The sequence below is a fragment of the Pelmatolapia mariae genome, linkage group LG7 (genome assembly GCF_036321145.2).
Source record: "Pelmatolapia mariae isolate MD_Pm_ZW linkage group LG7, Pm_UMD_F_2, whole genome shotgun sequence".
Lineage (NCBI taxonomy): Eukaryota > Metazoa > Chordata > Actinopteri > Cichliformes > Cichlidae > Pelmatolapia > Pelmatolapia mariae.
In genome coordinates, this window is record NC_086233.1 from 17,027,430 (window position 1) to 17,050,549 (window position 23,120).

Sequence of the window (23,120 nt, forward strand, 5' to 3'; positions counted from 1 at the left end):
GTTCATTTTGTTCTTTGTTAAGCCTACACGATACACAAATAGCTACAGTGTCAGGAAAGAACAATGCACAGGGGAATACTGAATGCATTAGCCTGTGCCTATACATTCCAATTATGTAACTTGGCCTATATTCAGACAGTCAAAGCTGTGCTTTATTGTGAAATTACTTACTCGAATCTATTAGTGGTTGTGATTGGCATTAAAGTCAGCAAAGAATAAATCTCAGTTCTTTACTGTGATGGATTATCTGGCAGCAAATGATCTTGGAAAGCCTTCCACCCTTGTGCTCGCTTGCCAATTTAAATCTCCCTCTCTCGGCGATGCAGCTTCCGCTTTCAGGACCATGAACAGCGCCGTCACTCTCCTTTTTTTTCCCTTTTTTTTTTTTTTTTTCATCGAGAGCTTATACGGCAAGCTTGAGGCGGGGAGGTAAACTTTTGGCGATATCAGAGTGAAGGTTTATAGCGTGTGTATCCGAAAGTGTTCGCGCGCCTTCAGCCCAATGTTCACCACAGTCCGTCGCAGCGATAAATAAGTGCGGCCACGACCGAAAGGGAGAGGCACCGAAGATAGGCTCCAGATATGAAATGAATATGCACAGAGACGATTCCGTCAAACAGATTTGTTGCTGTCTGCCGCCGGGCTGCTAAGGGATAAAAGAATAACAACCGCGATAACAATAATAAGAATAAGAATAATAAAAAAGAGAGAGGAAAGAATCGGGCGACCTGCAGAGCGAGAAGAGAGCCGAGCGGAAAGGACTGCTGTGCGGGGGGACGCAAAGGGACTGGATCTGCATGTGAGACCGCTGGTCTACTCACACCGGAGGCAAGAGATGCAGCCTGCGAGCAAGCTCCTGACTCTGATTCTCCTCATCTTCATGGGCACAGAACTCACCCAAGTAGGTTGATTTTTAATTTTTAACGCCATTTTTCCACCTCTTGTTTTTTTTTTTTTTTTTTTTTTTTTTAAAAGGTCGAAGTAGCGGTTAATTGGCTCCAGATCCAGTAAGAGATTACCCGCTTTACCTCGCATGAAAGAGCCCGGTGAATTAGCCCTCTACAACCTACCCCAGCTTAAACAGATTAACGGGCGGGATTACACGATGTGAATACATTGTGGTTGACGGGGCGCGGACAGGTCCAGGAGAGCCCCCCGCTCAGTGCCTCTGACAAACGGGCCAGATAGAGGGAGAGGACTGCACGGTCGGTCAGTTTCCTCATCATCAACTGGTCCGATTAATCAGCTGCAGCACCATCCTAGTACGATAGAACAGGTTGCCTGTAGCATTATGTGTGTGCGTGTGTGGTGGGGGGAGGCCATTGTTGAAGGATGCTCTTAAAAGAGGGGCTCCACAACCAAATGCAGAGTCTCATAGAAGGTGTTCTGAGCATGCTCCGTGACCACAGTGTGACTTGCTGGTGCCTTTGTGAAGGGAAGCGAACACTTGAGTCCAGCAATGTAAAGCCACTCAGCTCAGTAGTTTTTAAACACTGCCCATCACTAAAGTGCAGATGTGGGATTCTTTACTGGAACTATGAATTACTTCATGGTGTGCTTAAACACCATTTGTAGAAATGCATAAAGCAGATACTGTTGCAGTAAATTGCTTGCTTTGTAAATGATCACAAACAACAGGCTTTGGTGGTTGGGGAGAGAGTGAGGAAGTGGGTTTATTTATTTCAGGGCCGTGCCGTGGAGAATTTGAGCATTTAGTTGTCTTTGCGCGAACACAAAGTGATACTTCATGGAATTCTCTGTTGTGTGAATTCAATTGCGGCTGCTAATTAGAGGCCACAGAAAACAAATAAAAGTGACAGAGTGACACTGAGGTACTATCAGTAAACATGTATCTGTGATATAATCCAAGCGACAGACTCAATACAATGTGCTAGAAGTAGGTTGCTGCAAGCCCCGCTGGCCCTGGCAACAACGTGTTAGAACAATATTGGCGTTATACCACTTTGACAGAAATATGCCAGCAATTGATTTACACAATTTTATGAGAAATGTCAGCGAGCTGTGAGGGGAACTTTTTTTTTCTTTTTTAATTCAGAGAACATAAGCCTGGTTTTGACATTTAGCTGGTATTTGATTTGTAATTTGATCAAAGCTATAACCTTACACAGAGTTCGTACTGGTGTACATTTAGTCTTTTTTTCTGTACTGAGGCAACAAGTTCGAAATATGGGGCCGGATGTTACAGCTCAGCTGCAGAGTGTAACAGAAACGCTGACACATCGGGGTCAGTTTGGACAGTTTGATGAAAGCCATCAAGTGGGAGGGGAGTGGAAAAACATGGCGATTTTCATGACATTCTCTTCAAGTCCCACGTGGCGATGCGCGGCCCCAAGTTACAGTGACAGTTTTTCCACGATGGCCTGAGAAGCGTGTGTCATCTGTTCAAAGGTAAGTCCATATTAGCCTGTAGAAATACCTGTCAGCTCCCTTCCAGAAGCCCACAAAGACAAAATACACTGACAGGCCCTATTTCTACTCCTGCTTTGGAAACCTGCAGTGCATTTTTTGCTGTTGGACAGCCAGGCCTCTCCGCATCGCCTCCCGGTTTGAAGGCCAAAATATATCCAGTGAGAGGTGGATCTAAACTCTAAAAGATAGAGAGCTTTTCACTGCCAGATTACTCATCAGAAGAAGAAAAAAGGAAAAAAAAACCACCCAAGCAGCCCGCCCTCAACCTGTGATGCTGAACAATGACGCCCTCATAATGGCCACATTAACCACCTTGCTTCTCACGCAATTTGAGACAGCGTAGGGCGGCCACAGCTCTTTTCTTTACATCTCACATCTCTCCAAAGTAGCGGGGGGATGCCTGATTAGTGACAACCTCTCTCTTTTTAAATCTGCCCACGTTCATTCACCTTCTATCCCCCACTCTGCCGAAGGATTTGGCGACTGACTAGCCTTCACATAGAGGAGAATAGTAAGCAGCCAGAACGGCATCTGTTCCTCACCTAGTGGCTCAACCCCTAGCTGCAAACCCACATCCTGAAGGATAGATGAAGCAGTTATAACAGTCAGTCCTCATCCCATGATCATCCTACCAAAAAAGACTATCAACACATGTCGCGCACTCTTACAACCACTCTGACACAAAATAACGCAGCTATTCTTTCTCATTTAAGTGGAAAGCTGCCAATATGTCTGCCCCTTTAAACAAACAAACAAAAAAGCTCCAACAAAAGAAACCTTGTGAAACTGTTAAGGATTTTTAATGTACGAAAAAGAAAGAAAGAAAAATCAATCAGATTTTATGTGAGAACGCAGAGATGGAGTTGAGCTGAATTGCAATATGCGTGGTGTGATTGGCAGCCGGGGTTGAAGCTATTTATTATTCAGTATGGCTGGCTGAGCGATGAAGCAAAGGGGAGAGAGAGAGTGAGAGCAGAAGAAGAGTAGGTGGAGGTACGGTGCATTTTGTAGTGCACTTGCAGGCTGGAAATGTGATTTTTTTCTTCTCTTCACTGCTTTATTAAACTGGATACTGAATGTGACAGAGTGGTTATCCTGCTGTAGGCATGCAATATAAACATCAGCTCACTACAAACTACAGCAGCCTGTGGTCGTGGGAGACCACCTTTTGTGCTAATGCTCAGCTTTTAAATGTTTTCCGGTAACTTCTGGGTCTCCAGTTTGGTGATTTTTGTTGTGGTCGGATGCGCTTCTTTATTTGACCTGGTATAGCTACACATCTTGTATTGCAAAGTGACATTAATGAAGGCAAACCCACAAAACACAAACCACATTCTTAAAAAAAATAAAAAGGATTGTATAATTTGAGCAACACCTCTCCATCAAATTTGTATTTGTGTAGGGTTATTGCATTAACTTGTATAACTAAAACTGTGCAAATGCTTCCAGTGCATCCATCCACTTGAGGTCTTGTAGGCATGTGTAAAACACTGATTGGCTACTGAGGAGTTCTAATAAAAGATTTTGATTTGTCTGACTTTCTGGCAGGTCAACGACTGATCGGTGAGTTTAAAAGAGCACTTGTGGCCTTCCTCTTGCTTCAGTGCCAATCATTTTATATTAAATAACTGGCCCTACTAAATATGGGGGTCACTAGCTTTGGAATGATGTAGAATCCACACCGGTGAAGCCTGAAACCTAAATAAATTCATGCTTTACAAAGCTTTGCTGTTAGAGACCCCCTGCTGTGCTTTGCTGAACTGCACCGCAACACACAAGGTGAGGACCCGAGTGAAGCTGATCCCTGCAACACGTTGAAGCCGCCTCTTTTTGAGTTCTCACCTCAAAGGTCAGGGAGAAGTGTTGAGAGATTAAGAGCAGCCAGAGAGCGAAACAGACAGAGAGTAAGAGGAACACAGAGGTGCAGCAAGCGCAGACTTTCCTCTCAGCTTTTCAGTTCACCAGTGAAATGCATTATGGAGCTGACAGAAATAGCCCAAACCTCTCTTTGCTATTCCGGGGGACCTCATGTATCATGCAGTACTACAATTTAGCCCATAGGCTGGAGCATTGCCCCATAGATCTGCTAGACTCAGGCTCTGGAAGTTTCCTGGTATTATCTGAGCAGCTATAGCCAGCTGATAAAATAAAACACACCTGCTGAAAATGACAAAATCAAACTGGCTTTGAAAACACGCCTAAAATATTTGAAGACCTAAAATAATCAATAGATGAGGAAAAAAAATAAAAACACTAAGTATGGTTTTCTTTTTGTAGTAATCAACTGCTTTCCTGTAAACGTGTCTTTTTTTTCTTTCTTGCATTTCAAACATTTAGTATTATTGTTAATTTTTTTTAATTATTATCATTTTTTCCAGCAATGCCAGAATCTGTTGCACGGTGGCGCCAGAGTTCCACGAATCAAAGGCTCATCCTTTGTTTTGGGCTGAAGCCTCCAGTATCCCATCAATAAAACATATTCCGAGTCCTGCCACATCACTGCCATTGCAGTGCGACACCCTACGTTTATGTATGTGTACGTGTGTGTGTGCGTGTGTGTGTCACACACTCGACTACTGCTGCAGTGGTTGTTTTAGTTAACAATGGTTACCATGCAGGATGCGATGATGTTTGCGCCTGTGTCCAAGTGCCATTAATCCTCCTTTTTTGATGGGTGGGCTGTGGAGAAAGAAATGTCATTGCTTGCTGCTATAAATAATCCCGCAGCATCATTGTGGGCCGACCTCGGTCGCACTGCTCATTGCCATTCCCTCAGGGGACAAGTTAGTGTCGACCCAACTATGAGCGACTTCAGGCGCAATCCCAGATATTACCACGAACGGACCCAACCTGGCTGACATCATTGCGTCTGGTGATATAGATAGATCCGTAGTACCTCCTACTTCCTCCTCACATCCATTTGGAGCCGCCTGTGTGTGTAGTCAGTGGCACTTAATCACAGAGCGCAGCAAGGCAGGAGGCGGACCGTCGGGCGTGAACGAAATAGTAACGGCGAACCGGAGAGGCGGCAGTGTGCGGGACAACGCGGGCAGAGGAGCTATCCAGAGGACGTCTCCAGCTGCTGCTCTCGGGTTTTAGCCCCCCTCCTCTCACTTTATCCGTGCACCGGATCGCGCCGTGCAGTTTTGCTCTCCGTCCCGACCCACCAAGTCTCGCTCTGCCGCCGGAGCTTCCGTGGAAATGTCCAAAAAAAGAGCAGCCGAGCCGGAGTCCCGGGTGAAACACGGAGATGCTCTGGGCACCGCGACTCGCCTCTCTCGTTTCTCCCTGGAGTCTGTAGAATGAAGACGACTTAAATAGAAAAGAAGAAGAAGAAGAAAAAGTCAATAGCAGAGCGCAAAAGATGTCGGTGCCTTTGCTGAAGATCGGCGTCGTGCTGAGCACCATGGCGATGATTACCAACTGGATGTCGCAGACCCTCCCCTCTTTGGTGGGGCTCAACACCACCAGGCTCACGGCGGCGCAGGGAGGGTACCCAGACCGGAGCACAGGAGTGAGTTTCACTGTTTACAGTGGCTGGCTTAAAAAGAAAAAAAAAGGAACAAAAATTAAAATAAATCCTAATAACAATTAAGAAATAAATTTCCCTCCTCTCCAGATGAACGCAATTAAAATCCAGTCCAGATATAGTCACAGAGCTACTCTCGTGGGTGCCTTTGGTTTATAATTTAGAGCAGAAATTCACGCGCCTGCAAGAGTAAGAAAAAAAAGACTTGGAGAGAGCGTAATACATTCGTTCCTTCTTGCGTTTGATGTTGCTCCAGTTGCCCCTCTGCTACTGCTGATATGAGCATCCCGCACTAATGAAAAGTTATCATTTGGTAGTTTTGATGTGGATGCAAATGTGAAGAGACGCGGTGTTGCAAAATGAATGGCGTGGGGAAAAAAAACATTTCAAAGGAGTCTTATATATTCGCTCTGTAACAGCAGGAGTCTTCATTCTTTCTTTATATCCTTCACTGTGTGTGTGTGTGTGTGTGTGTGTGTGTGTGTGTGTGTGTGTGTGTGTGTGTGTGTGTGCGTTTGTGTGTGTGTGAATGAGAGTCAAAATGAAGCGTTTCCCTGTCAGGCTTCCTGGCACTCTCAGAGCTGTGTTTGTGCCAGGGTAATATTATAAGTGGATGATTTGCAGCGATATTCAGAGCAATGAACGCTGAAGGCTGTTCTGTGTAAATATTAAATTCACTAAACTCGGGGAACAGAGTTTAATCTTGAATGTCATATTTTTTGTAATCATTTTTGTTTTAATGATTTATGGCTCTTTTTTTTTTGCACATATCACACGTTTCGGGGTTTAGTTAACAATTAGTTGTTTTCTTACAGGGAGCTGTGTAACAGTGCTGATTACTACACTGAATACTACAAAGATGGGTGCTTGCTGGTGGTTCTCTTTGTCAGCGCATCCTTTGCTAGAAAACTGCAGCTGACTGACAGACTGACAGTGGCTGATTGCTCCGTTTTGGTTTTCACGTGAAGTCGCTCCTTCTCACTAATCAGCAGGTCTCTCCAGTGATCTGTTTTTTTTTTCTTTTCTCGCTGATGCAGTGATGAATGGCTTTGTCAAAGTCACCCCCCTTCCCCCATCCTCACCGTCGTCCCGTCAGCAGGTTAATAACTAGTGTTATCTATCGGGGCGGGAGAAGGGACAGCGAGGGGGGGGGGCATGTTCTTGACGTCATACATTATACTCTGAGGTTTCACACACACCCAACCCTGAATGACGGGACAGGCTTCTGCTGTCAACGATTGGCTGCTTTAAAACACACAGGTGATAGTGGCGAAAATGGGTGGAGCCTAAAGGTTTGTGGCGTCCTGATGGTGATAAATATAATAAAGTGATAAAAGAAAAAGAAGAAAAAATAGCAGTAAATTTTCCACTTTTGTCATTTCATGAGGTTGTTGCGTGGCAACCCCCCCCCCCCAAAAAAAAAAGAAACATTACCCTGTTGTCTTTTTATTGTTTCCCCTCCCCTTATCTACGCCTTTGTTTTCAGGTGTTGCCAGCAAACCCAGAGGAGTCGTGGCAGGTGTACAGTTCAGCCCAGGATAGCGAGGGAAGATGTGTCTGCACTGTGGTGGCACCCCAGCAGTCCATGTGCTCACGAGATGCCCGTACCAAACAACTGAGGCAGCTGCTGGAGAAGGTAATTATCACCTAACTCCTCCGCAGCCATCAAAAGTCATACAGTGTGACCCAGGGGACCCACTTTTACTTCCTTTGACCTTTTTTCACGCACAAAGACATGCATAGACACACACACACACACACACACACACACATATATATATATATATATATATATATATATATATATATATGCTCATGTTTGTGGTCTTTTGCCTGCTGGACAAGAATAGAAGTCATGCTCTAATGAGCTCACGAAAATCCAAGGCATCACAAGAGGCAGCTTATTTGTAATTAGATGATATCTAATGATGCACTCAGCTGAGTGCCCATACACTGGGAGCTTCCCCCATTTTACAGAAGCACATTCATAAAAACCTGCAGGTCAAGTTGCTCATTCATATACTGTAAGCAGCCAGCACTACAGTTACAGCTACTGACAACAGCAGATACCTCCTAATGAATAAAAGATGAGCCATGTTTTTGGACCACATCAGATCTGGAGAAAACAAATGCTTGAACAGTATGCATCCTACACTTGCGCCATGTGTCTGAGGCCCCTGACTAGTTGGCCTGATGTCAGAGTTTGTGAATCACTGCGAGACGAACGCCAAGCCGAACGCAACATATTGTAAAGTCTGTTGCCTTTTCTCTGCGTCTCCTATTCTAATTACAATGCAGACGGAGATTTTTTCTTCAACCACTCTTGCTCATTTGTACAGGTCCAGAACATGACGCAGTCCATCCAGGTGCTGGACCAGCGCACCCAGAGGGACCTGCAGTATGTAGAGAAGATGGAAGTTCAGCTTCGTGGTCTGGAGACCAAGTTTAGGCAGGTGGAGGAGAACCATAAGCAGAACATCGCCAAGCAATACAAGGTAAAAGATCCGCTTCTCGAGCCATCGATCCAAGCGCCATTCCTTCATAGCTGCTTCTTTAGCTCACTTAGAAGCCAACCGCCTTACCCATTTCGTGTGTGAGTGTTTCCACTGTGGAGAGAACTCAGAATTGCCTAAATCACCATATTGCATCCCAAGAAATCTGCATGGATAATTAAAGAGGCAAAATAAATCGATACACAAAATGCCATAATTCATATTCTTGTTTCAACTCATTAAAAAAAATCACGTTAAATAGAGAATCTGGGCTTGGAGGAGATTTAAGAAGATATGTTACATGAATTACAGTCACTGTGAACGATGGGCACAAAGATCTCTGCACACTGGGACAAACCTCCTTGACAACATCTAGTATAAACTAAACCCTCAAAGGAGATTTTCTTTAGGGTTTAGTGTCCACATGTTAATGAACCTTTTTTGCAAACAGGGTAGAGGAGTGTTTGATGCAAGTTTTTACTAGATTTTACTAGAGCTTTAGGGATTTATCGTGTCTTTATGTCCTGTCTTCCTCCCCTCAACCCCCAACCGGTCTCAGCAGATGGCTGTCCCTCCCTGAGCCTGGATCTGTCGGAGGTTTCTTCCTGTTAAAAGGGAGTTTTTTCTTCCCACTGTTGAGATGTGCTTGCTCATAGAGGGTAGTCTGATTGTTGGGGTTTTCTCTGTATTATTGTAGAGTCTCTACCTTACAACATAAAACGCCTTGAGGTGACTGTTATTGTGAATTGGCGCTATATAAATAAGATTGAATTGAACTATAATTGATGACTGTGGAGTGGGGAATCTCCATAATTTTAAAGTAATCAACAGTTTTGACATCTATTGAGCAACACATAAGTGATAACAGGTCTATATTTTTTTTAAAAAAGGTCACAAATAATTCAGTGCCACCTCTGATTATGGAGTATGGTTAACACCCAGCCCTGTTTGCAGTTACTGAGACTAATTTAAGCGTGCCTGTGTTCCTACGGCTGTTCATACCATCACCACCTGCACTGCTGCAATCCTGTCAATCATGCATGCTCAGCAGTCCCGTGCTGCCAGCGCCTTTCAGTGCATGTGTGCAGTTTTTTTTTCTGTAACATGTCTTAAGTGCATATACTAAGTGTGTTTGTCTGTGTGTCTGTTAGATAGGTTAGCAAGCTCTAGCCCCTGTCAACAGTTTGTCATTTTCTTGCTTGCAGGGCTAACTTTAAGACATGTAAAGAGAGCCACAGGTGAAGAAGAGGCAGGTCAATTCCAGATTCCCCTGAACTGGGCCACAGTACTGAGAGCATTTGGGCGTCAAACAGTTAATTTACCTTTAGCACCATTAAGACTAAGAAACCCCACCCTTCTCCCAAACCAACCCACCACTGATCTCTTCCTGCATGTTACTGCTGTCAAAGTTTTCCATCTAAAAGCTTTTTTAAAACGTAAATACATAATTATTATTATTATTATTATTATTATTAATTGCTGTTTTTCATTTTATTTTCCTTTGGCTTTTGTCAATGCATATTTGGTTATTCAACAAATCTTTACGTAAAAACTATAGACGTACAATTCGAGACACTTTGTTGTATGTGACATGTAAAAGCATGTAACCCTTAATACGATGTTGCATTTTAAACGATGATGACCAATAAAGAGCTTTCCCAATTGTTGTCGGTGTACCGAGGGCTTGCTTTTTATCGGCTGGTCACTTTCCGGGACGGAGCCACCTGCTCTGCTCGTCACAGCGGGTGGAGAGTATTTTCTGGGTTTGTCCGCTCAGACACACACCTGCACAAACAGAACACCGCAGCTCACGCGCACAGAACACAGGACACGGAACACGCAAAAGCAGGGGGCGGGGGTCGCAAGATGAGAGAAGAGGCAGGATAGAGTTAGAGTAGTCAGGTTCAGACAGGTGTTTTGGTTTATTTTCCCCTTCTTTTCTTTTCTTTTATGGACAGCGGGCTCTCCTTTTTGCCGCGCATGACACTCAACCGAGCTTATTCTAACCCTTTCAGGCCATAAAAGCGAAAATGGAGGAGCTTAGACCGTTGATACCAGTGTTGGAGGAGTACAAAGCCGATGCCAAATTGGTATTGCAGTTTAAGGAGGAGGTCCAGAATCTGACGTCAGTTCTAAGCGAACTTCAGGAGGAGATGGGGGCCTATGACTACGAGGAGCTCCACAACAGAGTGTCAAATCTTGAGGAGAGACTCCGAGCATGCATGCAAAAATTAGGTAGGCACAGACAGTTATTGGCTGTTGGCACACACTTTGCTTCAAACACATGCATGCACAAACAAGCCCACTGACATACATGAGTACGTTGAATGGCTAGAAAGAGATCCTCAGGCATACTGACACAATACAGAACACATGATAAGAAGATCACACGTGGCTATAACGATCTACCACTAAAATTCATAATTCAGCGGTATTAAAACAACAGTGTATCTTATGGTTCTAATCTGTACGTGCTGGTCTTTTTTAAAGGCTTTATCTTGGGTCTACACTTGAAAAATGAAAGTAATCCAATAAGGAAGTCCACAACATGGCTATGCATGTTCTCTGCTTTTAGTACTGTCTATAAATCCTATTCACCCTTTCTGCAAAGAAACAACCCCTGAATGGGTTCTGGGTTCCTCAAATTTTGGATTCCTTCTTTTCAACACACCTACCTTTTAACTGTTTTTTTGGGACACTGCAATCTTTTTTACTTGGATGATCAAATCAAATAGGATGCTAAAAAAATACACAATTAGACACAGCACCAACCTGCAACCTGTACGCACCCAGGGATGGTTAAGGATGACGAGAGCTACCGAGCTGCTTCATCTTTTAGTCTGTGATTTCTCATCACATCCTATCTTTTTGCTTTTAGCCCCTGTCTGAATCTTTTCACACCTCTGTCACATCCCACAGTGCTAATAGATGCACACCCACACTACACTGACTAAGATATATTACGAGAGCAGGGACACTTGCACGCGGCACATCGCGGGTATATTGTGTCCCTGTTTCAAATTATGCACAGCGGAAGATGACAGAAAGAAAGAAAAGCTTTTGGTTATACTGGCGACTGTCCTTTTTCAAAAAAGAAAAGAAAAGAAAAAAAGACAGTCAACATGCTCTAAAGGGATTAAGAGTGAATAAACAGACTACAAAAACACACACCTAATCTCTCATCACCAGTTGTTTCTCGTGCCATTCTTTATCTCAGCATACACTGCTCTTTTTTTCCCTAGCCACATCTGCTTCCACTACCCACCAGCCTGGAGTGTTTTCTGTGTTTTCACTCCCAGTTCAATTAACATGCCACCCCTCACACATCTATGGTCAGGCTGCCAAAGATAGGAGAGTAGGGACCAGCGGGAGTGACTAAGTGTGTGTGTGTGTGCGTGCGCAAGATCAGATGAGATAAAGGTGAGGTCACCCAACGAGAGACTGGCTCAGGCAGAACAGAGGGTGAATATTCCTTTCATCTTCACACGATTGCAGACGCACTCATGCGTAGTGCAACCAAATACAGTCCGGTACACTTGCATTACTTAGATTAAGCTTGCGAAGGTCACTCGCAGCATTTGCATCTGAATAATAACATGGAGAGGAAAAAAAAATAGAGCAAAGTTTTTAACAGACAGGAGAATCTAATAGAAGGTGGTATTGGGAAGGAGACAGAGAGAAAGAGTGATAAAGTGAAGGCGAGTGGGAAAAGTGAAAGAGAGTAACTAGGGTCCCCACAGAGCTGTCCTTCAAGCTGTTTTGTGCCGGAGAAAGTAACAGCCCAACGGCTGCCGGGACACAATGGCCATCGATCAAGAGGACATGCCAGCTTGCTGGGCAATAATCAAATAAATAAATCACCTTGTGTTGTGCCCCAGCACTGTGGAGGCACTGAGAGCTTCAGGCAAATCCAGTCTTTTCACACTGAAATGCTGATGAATGAAGCAGGAAGGTCACTCCGGCACATCAAGCCCTCTGCTACCTGCTCTGCTGCCACTGGTTTCCCTTTATATTCTGGCTGTAAAGAACAAAATTAGACTATTTCTGTCATTTTAAACAGCTCACCAAAATCACCTTCTCTCTTTCCCTTAATTAACCCTCCTCCTTTTCTTAAGACTAATTCTTAAATGAAATCTTTTTGTAATTTAGAGTGGTGGGGGCTTCTTTCCCTCTCCACACATTAAGACTAAGTGGATAGCTAATTAGTGGTTAAAATTATTACGATCAGTGTAGCTAACTGATTATATATATAAAACAATGTTATTAGCCTATTACAACTAGGTAGCCTAAATGAACTCATAGACTTGTGAAAGAAGATAACTTCTTTATGACACCTGGAGGAAGATGTTATGTGTTATGATTTAGCCATACCTGCTAAACATGTGTACGAAAGAATTTCTTTACATACTATACCCATATAACATCCACATCCTTCGGCGTGTCCTCCTTCACTACATCCATCACCCTGTTCTGAGGTCTTCCTTGTTTCCTCCTTGCATCAGTACATTTCTTCTTCATTTCCCAGACATCCTCTCATGCACTTATATTTATCTGGTTAAAAAGTCCACTGCCCTCTCTCCTAGACATCTCCACACCTTCATAGGTATGTCACTCTTCACATCGGGCCTCTTTTCCTCCTAACTAAACAATAACCATCTTTCCTCATCCATCCACCCCTTTCTCTCTCAGCTCACTTTGCTCATTTGTGCATTTCCATTTCTATCCTTAATCAACCCAACATGCTGCACATCCTTTCCACTGCAGTCTCTCTACCTTGCCAAACCATATAAGTCCTTTTCCTCTTCCTTAGTGTCCAGCCTCATTTACATCTCCTCCCTGAATTCTGCACAACATTCTTCCTTCTTCATCATTATCTCTACCTTCAGTCATTTCCTCTTTCTCTTTCAGATTGTACCTTCCGTGTAAGATAGTCCATGTGTGTGTACCTTCCTCCATTCCTATGTGACCTGTGCGCCTCCCTCTTGTTGAAGTACATGTTCACTGCAGCCTTTTTTGCAAAATCCACTACCATCTGTCTAAGACCATATCTACCCAAGATCTCCTTATCACTGTTCCCTTCACCTACATGCCCATTGAAGTCTACTCCTGTCACCCCTCTCTCTCCCCCCCGGGAACACCCTTTACAGCTTCATCCAACTTCAGCATTTCTCTTTCTCCCTTTTCTCTGACAACATTCAACATCACCTCTTTGATTTCCAGCTTCAAACCCATGATCCCGTATGACTCTCTCTTTACCTCCAGAACATTCTTCACATACTCTCCCTTCAAGGCTTCCCCTGATCCATTTTGCTTCCTATCCTTGCCACGATAGAACAGCTTAATCTACCTCTGACACTCCTGTCCTTGCTTCCCTTCCACCTGGTGTCTTGCACACACAATATGCAGTTTCTACCTTCCTTCTGTCTGTCACATCGGCCAGCTCCCTCTCTTTACCGGTCACTGCAATTTTGTTGTACATGTACAATGACCATAAAGGGCTATTTTATTCTATTCTATAGACCCTTCATTTAAAGTTGTGACCGATTTAGAAATCGTATTATTGATCCAAATGTTTGATTTCTGCCCTTTGAATATAATGGCAGTAAGTGACCCTTGTAGCAATCTGATTGCTAAAAATATATTTGAATAACAAGATAACTGTAAATATTCAGACTTTAAGAGGCAGCGTGTTCATGTAGGTACCTCTAGTAGTTATTCTAAATCGTCACATTTTGGGCTAAGGGCTGTTAATCTATGGTGCTAGTTTCAGTCGTTATGCAAATGTACTGTTTATAAGGTTGGGGAAACCTTCAGTCAACTGAGACTGAAGAAATCTTTCTCCCACTGAAAACGTTACGTCCAGATGAACAGAATTAAGTTTCTGGGGCTGATGGTGGGCTTTGTTGTTATATCAGCTCCAGTTTCCATTAGGTTTTCTATTTGCTTTGCCTTGTACTTCGGTCCAGGCATATTCAGGCCAAAAGGGGATTAGACCTTGTGCACAACTCCAGAATCCAGATCCATCAGCTGGCCGTCCAGCAGACTGCAATAGTAGTGTCATTTAAAGACAGAAGCATGATTAGAGAAAAGAAATAAATAAATCAATGGCCAATGTATTAATGCAGTCTCTAATCCCACTGAGGGTTACGTAATGGGACTCAAGCCCCCACTGGAAATAGTAAATGCTGCTCATGTGACCATGTGTTTGTCTCTCAGCCGCTGCTGAGGTGCGATGCCGACGCATTCTCACAGGCGCGACATATGCTGCACATAGAGACGCACAAACACTCTAACACAAAACCACAAGTTTCATTATGTGGGTGATAGAAATGAGATAGAGGGAGGCAGGTAACCGAGGGAGAAAGATAAGCAGAGGAAACACAAATGAAATCGATGCCGTCTGACTGCAGAGTAAAAATGACATTTCACAGCAATGAAGCGCATGACAGATGATGGAGTTGTAACAAAAGGCGTCGTTGCATCCTGCTGTTCAAATGAACTTGGGATGTGATGAAATTAACTTGTCAAGACCATCTCATTGACTCTTGTCTTTATAAAATATTGTGTGAAAGCAGCTTAAATGAAGAGATGCACTGCGAGAGCTGCTGTTTAGTAAAATCATGTCTCTCATTCCTGCCTGTGTTCATTAGAAGGGGTAGTCTAACTGACTCTCAGTCAAGAGGGACACAGAGCCCGGTGTTAGTTTTGTCAAATTCTTTAACACCTCAATCAGCACTAATTAACACTACAGCAGCTTACAAGTAGCACGCAGGAACAGAATACACAGAGGCTCTCCCTTTCCTATCCTTTCCTTCTCTCACTTTTTCACACATCCACATGGAGAGAGTAAAACAGGCATTAGCATGTGTGAACTGAATAATAAGCACCTCTTGTGCAGTACATCACGCAAAGAGAAAGGCGTAGCAACAAGCTGGACTTTGACTCGTTTATCCTTTAGGCAAATTCATCAGGATTTAAAGCAAATGACATGAATCCCGTGCAAGAAATTGTGATTCGGTCTAAATGTGTAAATAGGCGTTGCTGTGGGTGTTTCCTATCTCGCTTTTTCCTTGCAGCATGCGGCAAACTGACGGGCATCAGTGACCCCATCACCATCAAGACGTCCGGATCCAGGTTTGGCTCCTGGATGACTGACCCTCTGGCTCCTGAAGGAGATACTCGGGTATGTGGCACACAGTCACACAGTGTGGGCTGGGTATCAAAACTGCACTTACCTAATAACTACTCAGGTGTTATTTAGGAAGACAAGTCCATTAACTATCAAGTCACTTCTTATTTTTTTCTTCTTTAGTAGATAAAGAAACCACTGGCTCCAGTTTCTCAAGGCTATTTTCAGATTTCTAGTAACACTTTATAATCCAGCTGCTGCTACTTTTGTCTGGCCAACACTAAAAAGCCCAGTATTGTTCAGATTACCATCAGAAAAAAAATCTGATAACACTTTGTATTACAGCCCGTAACTAAAGGCATAAATCTACTGTAATTAAATGGATATTGATATTCATATCATATTTACCCACAGATACTTAATAGGTACACTAGAATAAGGAGGTAGCAATCCAGGTTTTCACAGGATACAATGAAGTAATTATACACTAAGTAAATTTAAGTAATGCTTAAGCAATGTTACGACACAATTTATTATGTAAGTAACTGTAAGGACATCATAATTTCCTGGCAATTTTTCTGAACAATAAAATTTTAAAAAATGTATAATTCCCGACCTTACATTGGAAGTACACTGCACTTTTCAGGGCATGGGACATATTTTGGAGTGGGCTAAACTTGACAACCTTTCATGGGAAATTACTTACTGCGTAAGTCTTACGCAGTACTTAAAATGACTTTCAGCACAATTTATGTCTCCTTTCCTGTAAAAAACTCATAACTTAGGCACTACTAAAAATGTACTTGCATGTAATTATTTCTCATTTCCTTTAAAATAATTAAATATTTTATTTTCCTGTATAATAAATTAATTAATGTACTATTTTTGTAAATTCCTGACCTGTTAACCTCCTTATTCTAGTGCACCTACCTTTAGATAGTTGCATGTAAATATAGTAACATTTTACTTCCAAATAAAATACATCAAAATTTAATTTGATTACAGGGGAATCGTTTCTTTAGTCGTGGGCTGTGTTATAAAGTGTTTCCAGATGTCTTGATACTAATCTGAACATTACTGGGCTTTTTATTGTTAATAAAACAAAATAGTAATATCAGTATGTCAACTTGAGCTAATGTGATTTATAAGTAAGTAGTTCCATTTCTGCATTATTTGAAATGTGTGGTTTGTTTCCTGGTCTCTATTACTTTAGCAGTCGATTGCATCTGATTTCCCTTTGCAAAGTGCATCTTCTGCTTGCTCAATAAATAGGCCTGCGTTCACTACTAAAACACATTAAAAATAAATACCAAGTATAAATCTATACGATTTGAACAGGAAGCTGCTTGGTTGACAAGAAGCTGGAAATAAAGAGAGTTTATTCGTCTGCTCAGCGTGAAGACGCCCTTTCTGCTCCCGCTTTATTAGACGCATCAATAAGAGATGGAACGCACACGAGCAAAGGGAGTAAAAACTTCAGCTGCACACGGCTGTGCATCTGTACAGTTACAGTTTCTGATGGCTAACGGTTCTGACAACACAGGCCACAGAATTTTTATGGTACAAACTTCTTTATCAGCAAGGTTGAAACTTACTGCTGACTACGATTATTTTTAGCAGACTTAAGGCAACTTCCTTTGGTTGAAACTAATACATTTTGAACAGAACCCATGAAAGATGTTCCTCGCTGTCAAAGGGCAGAGAAGAAAAAACAGAGTTTAATTGATGGAAGCAGACAGGCCTGCCCCAATTCTTTTCATCTTAAGGTTTTCTTACCTTTCCTTAGTACTTTTTTTTTTGGCCCCGTGGAGTCCTTCTTTCTTGATGTGGATCATTTTTAAGTTAATCATGACAGCAGATATAACCAGGTAGAGGAAGGCTTTAGGTGTATCAGTCCCACTGTGACCAAGGAAGTATTTGAGTCTCCAGTGGCTCTGGAATGAGAGCTCTCTGCCCACCTCCACAGGGGCCAGCAGGAAGCTGGGTCGTAGCAGCTGAGACAGGCCTTTTATCTGGAATGATGGGCATTATCCCTGTGGGGCCGGTGCATGCCACCCTGCGGCTGTCATCCTGACTGTTTGCATTCAGAAGTAGATGGATTTCAGCTTCGCCTGCTCCTCAAGGAAGTCTCAGCACTAACTTAATTGGGATGCTTGTTGACGATGTGATTTGATTTATTCCGCGTGTGATGTGCATGCTCGATTCTCGAATTCACAAAGGCACGCAGGAAGGATGATGATAGGCATTTCTAGCTTTGAAGTACTGCTGCGTTTTTAATTCTCTCTCTCTCTCTCTCTCTCTCGTCTTGATGCTTAGGTCTGGTACATGGATGGCTACCATAACAACCGCTTCGTGCGGGAGTACAAGTCTATGCATGACTTCATGACGTCAGACAACTTCACGTCCCACCGGCTCCCCCACCCATGGTCAGGAACAGGTCAGGTAGTCTACAATGGCTCCATCTACTTCAACAAATTCCAGAGCCACGTCATCATCAAGTTTGACTTCCGCACCTCCTCCATCAGCAAGTCCCGGCAGCTTGACTACGCAGGCTTCAATAATGCGTATCACTACGCCTGGGGGGGGCATTCTGACATTGACCTCATGGTGGACGAGGGAGGACTGTGGGCTGTCTACGCCACCAATCAGAATGCCGGGAATATTGTTATCAGCAAGCTGAACCCCAACACGTTGCAGATCATCAAGAGCTGGACCACCAACCACCCCAAACGGAGTGCCGGCGAGTCTTTTATGATCTGTGGCACGCTGTATGTGACCAATGGCTACTCGGGAGGCACCAAAGTCTACTATGCCTACTCCACCAACTCCTCTACTTACGAGTACATCGACATTGCCTTCCAGAATAAGTACTCACATATCTCCATGTTGGACTATAACCCACGTGACCGTGCACTCTACGCTTGGAACAATGGTCACCAGGTTCTCTACAACGTCACACTTTTCCATGTCATCCGCTCAGAGGAACTGTAACCATGCACATGGATCGAACACCATAAATGCATATTGTCTGTAAAGGAAATCTCACTATATACAAAAATATTTCTGCTCCAAGAGACTCTATGGCAAGACCATTCTATTTATGATATCAAAGAATTTCTGAAAGACTGTATCAACAGTGAATGCAAAGTAGAGTGAATGTGCATATGAAAAAATATCTAAAACTGAAGGGTTTCATTCCAAAATGTGATAAATTGATAATAACAAACAAGAAAAAGAAGCCGTATCTGTTATTATCACAGATGATTGTGTCAAAAGCAAAACATTTTTGTAAATAAAAGGTCGTAACATGACTTCTTAGTCTTAGTAGACTTTATTTTAATAGCTGCCATAATTTTGTTAAAGGGTCTTTTATTTTGGAATGAAACTCTTTAATTGTTTGCCGTATAGAAAATGACTGTAAAAGTAGATATAAATATATCAGATTTAAAAGAATAAGAACAGATGCCAAAAAAAAAAAAAAAAAATCAAAACAAAAAAAACACACGCCTTTTTTTATATCATGGAATATCAACCTAAGCTCATTCCTGTGGCTCCAGTTCTTCTGCAGAAATACTCCCGGCTGAACTTTTCTTTTGGTCATTGGGGGTCCTGAAACAAAGACTGTTATAATAAACTGTTGGATCCCCGTGTCCCATGGACATAACATTAAAAAAAACAAAAAACGGGAGGTCACTCTAGTCAGAAGACTTGATAGCCTAATGGATGCTGTGTGTCATATTCTTTTTATTAAGTACCGTAGCAAATCAGAAGTCTGTAGAGAAACAGAAAACATCAATAACAACATCCACTAAAAGACCTGAAGGCACTGACTGTTGACAGCGCTGTTGTTTAAGATGATTTCCCTGTGTTGGTGACTATGTGTGAAAAAGGCTTTCTTTGCATGAGTGTTTTCTATCACTCCAGTCTTCTGAATGTCTTTTTTGCTGTATGATACTATTAAAAAAGGTGGGCGGTAGGGTGGGTGGGGGAACAAGGTAGTATGCCTTTGGGATTTGGGGGTTTGCAGAGATATTTACCTTTTTCCTGCTTCCTTCGATTTTGTTCTTGTTCTGTTTATTTCAATTTCTTTGCAATCATTTTTTTAAACGTTTTTGTATCTCTGTAACTGTTGCCACCAGTTTTGCCTCTCTATTTGTTTATTTGGACTGCGTAGGAGGAATCTATCTAGCTCACATCTCTCTGAAGTAAAAGAAAAAAAAGAAACAACAGAATGTATCTAGTATTGTATACTGGAAACCAGGTCCCTCTGTTTTCAATCCACATCATTTGTCGGGAGAGGGTTTTTTTTGTTTTGTTTTTTTAGAGGATAAATCCTGTCTCATGTCATGTATCCCCCCACTGCTAGTGAAGGATAATGCTGTTTAAATGTATACTCTGCTGAGGACAAAAGCTTTTCACTCTTTTTGCGCTTTGCTGGACATGTGTTGTATCTGAGATGAGATAGTTAATGATTCGTGTCAATAAAATAGAGAAATCTGACGCTCGGATTGCTGCCTTTAAACGCTACAAGGTGCTGTGGAACAGTACAGTTAAGTCCCTATTAGACGTAGAATACATAAAATCGCTGGTTTCATCAGTCTGTTTCAAAATAGTTTAGATCTGACCTTTAAAAATAACAAAATTACTAAAAGAGGGGAAAATGTTTCAGCCTTTTTGGAAATTAGCATACAAAACAGTGAGATGAAATGTAATTATTGACATGCTATTACTGTTTTATTGTGTTCTCAAGTGAACTGGGCAACTCAAAAAGATTCACAAAAGCTATGGAGAGTCTTTATGTGCCTGTTAATGTTGCTGCATGAATCCAGCATTGGGTGAAGTCCAACTCTAGTAACACGGCTGAGGCAAATACTACAGCAAAGAGACCAGAGTGCTCATTCAGACATGAAGCTGACATGTGCTGACAAATGCCATCAAATTAATGGAAAAGAGTGCATGTCTTAAAGGTGCTTAAGTCTGTGATGGTTCACATGGATATAACTTTTACATCACAGCTAATGCTCTTATTTCCTGCCTTGTAGGTTTTACTTCATTAAGATTACATAGATTACACAATCCCGCTTTACTTGGATTGTGGAAAAAGAGCATTTACGGACCCTGGTGCGTGTTTAGAAATCGTAAAGTGAGGCTCCTAAATAAACCACACACACACAAAAAAAACATAATCTTGCTCTTGCAAATGAAATGTGGTATTTGCAAGCAATAAAACTCATGGTTGCTCAATTAAATACACCCAAGTGTATTGTTGCTGCTAAACAACTTGACTATTAACTATTGTCAGCCATGTTTAGCTTGATTGTCACTTAGAGTCATGTGAAGAACTAAATGCTTCACTTCATTAGGGTCTGTGGGCATTCATTTATGCATGGCTCTCTGAAGGTTCATCCACAGCATTTCTGTTGTCATTCTATTGTAGATTTGCTGCTGTGCTTTGGATTTATTATCCTGCTGCATGATGATTTCAAAGCTTTAGCTGTTTGACACATGCCCTTATATTTGACTCTAGAATACTTTGGTATACAGACAAATTCATAGTTGGCTCAACAATTGTAAGGTGCTCAAGTCCCGTCACTGTAAAACAAGTGCAAACCATCATCACTCCACCACAGTGCTTCCGAACATTTTAACCAAACTTAAGCTGTGCTGCTGTGTCCATTATACAGAGAAGAGGCCTTCTCCTGGCAACCCTTCCAAACAAGTCCTACTTGTTCAGGCTTCAACAGTTAACATGCTATCTGATGTAGCCCTTGGTTTTTAAACAGTTTGATCTTGGGGTGGTTATTGTTAATTATGTTAATATACCTGAATGCTCCCAGCAAAGCAAGTTTCACTCTTCATTAATTGATCATCTTCATCCAGGACGGGAGGCACGCCGTAGCATCAACAGGCACTGTCAATGATGCATTTCCTTTAAATTACAAGTTACTGTCAGCTCAAATAACAACCATCTGTGTTTTGTTTTTATTCACTTGACATTTCCTTTATTTGTTGGAATGTCTTCTTTTTCAAACAACACTGTCCACGTTATGTTCGCTAAGAATTTTCTCCCCTTCTTTGATCTCCACTCAATTTCACTTACCACTACTCCCATCCTCCTTTTTACTTCTTGTCCTTCAACCATTCTGTCTGTTTCCCGCTCTTTGTTGCTCCCACTCTCCCACTGCCTCTTAGTCCTCTGATGTTTCAATCAATGAATAAATGATTGCTTCTATTTTCACTCCGAGTGCTTGGCCAACACAAGCTGCTTTGTTCCCCTGAAAGAGTTAGAGATAGGATTTGGGAGACAGAGGGAGAAGAAAAAAAAGGCAGAAAAAGAAACATGCTCAGCGGAAGGTCTTGCAGTGTTTGACACGAAGAGCTGTCACTCAGGAGATGAATATATTTGCATCTTTAAACAGCGATTGGTGTGTCAAGAGACATCGCTGTACTGAACATAGTCCCAGTTCCCCACCAGCAACAACAGAACACACGCCTGTGAACCTGACAGTTGCCTTCAATTTCATCATTTTGCATATTTGCTCTGTCTTTTCATTTCCACACCAGTGTAAATGAAATACGTTTCTATGTGGTGACTTTTACCGCAATGTCTTGTTTACACGAGACATCATAAGGTGCACTTGGCTAATTATCTTTTGCATACCTTGCCCTCTAAATAGCATGACCACTGCAGCAGCACTTTTGGGACTAAGGGATGGACACAGTGAGAGGTTTGACCTTGCTTAGGCCAGCTGTAAGGTGTTTTATTCCCCCAAGGACAAAACCACTTATCAGTGATAGAAAGATAGTCTGTGCGTGCCAACAGGAGGCTTGCAAAAAAACAAAAAAAACGCAGAGCACTGCAATAACTTGGTTTTGTGGCACAAATATCTCTGACAGGTTGTAACACTTGTACAGCTTTCCTATTCTCACATTACATAATTTACCCTTGCCAGTGACTCTGAGGCCTTTGTCTCTATGGCCTCTGAATGACGCAGCTTTGTAAACTGAGAATGCTGATTAAAAACTATTGAAAACATTCTATAAACTTATTTAAAAAGATGATAATTTGGAAGTGGAAGCACATCACTGAATACGCTTGATCCATGCGTCACCACTAGTGACTCATTCATTAGCTGACATATTTATACAGAAAAAAAAACTTGAACGGATATCACCTGCACCTCTCAGTGTTACAGTTATACACACACACACCGGCCTGTTACTGTGTGATATTACAAAAATAAGTTGATTTAGCTCAATAAGGATAATCCCAGCGTGTTCTCACAGCAGACTGTCAAATACTGCTTCACCTTCGCTCACAGGTTAAGTTTAGGCACCAAAAAACTTCATGGTTTGGTTAAAACAGTAAAATATTTAGGTTTTTTAAAGTTAGGTTTACACACTGGAAATAGCAAGTAAAAGTTAAATGTAATGCCAGTAGGTCTGTTATGAATCCATATTTGAGAAGCCCATCTCATCATTTCCATAACCCGGTATGTCACGTCACACATGCAAAAGATACCCCGTGCATGTCTGTGAG

The 23,120-nt window shown here is 42.3% G+C and overlaps 1 protein-coding gene across 2 annotated transcripts; it reads left to right on the top strand.

Moving 5' to 3' along the window:
- The first annotated feature begins 328 nt into the window (after positions 1-328).
- Positions 329-20,080, top strand: olfm1b (olfactomedin 1b). Of its 2 annotated transcripts, none has more exons than XM_063478180.2 (6): positions 329-901; positions 7,446-7,595; positions 8,299-8,454; positions 10,467-10,686; positions 15,528-15,634; positions 17,897-20,080. In XM_063478180.2, exons 1-6 carry the CDS (start codon positions 836-838, stop codon positions 18,569-18,571), a joined length of 1,374 nt encoding a protein of 457 aa, XP_063334250.1. In that variant the 5' UTR covers positions 329-835; the 3' UTR covers positions 18,572-20,080. The 2 variants fall into 2 exon arrangements, with proteins under 2 accessions (XP_063334250.1, XP_063334249.1); XM_063478179.1 differs by lacking the exon at positions 329-901 and adding an exon at positions 5,144-5,944.
- The last annotated feature ends 3,040 nt before the right edge of the window (positions 20,081-23,120 follow it).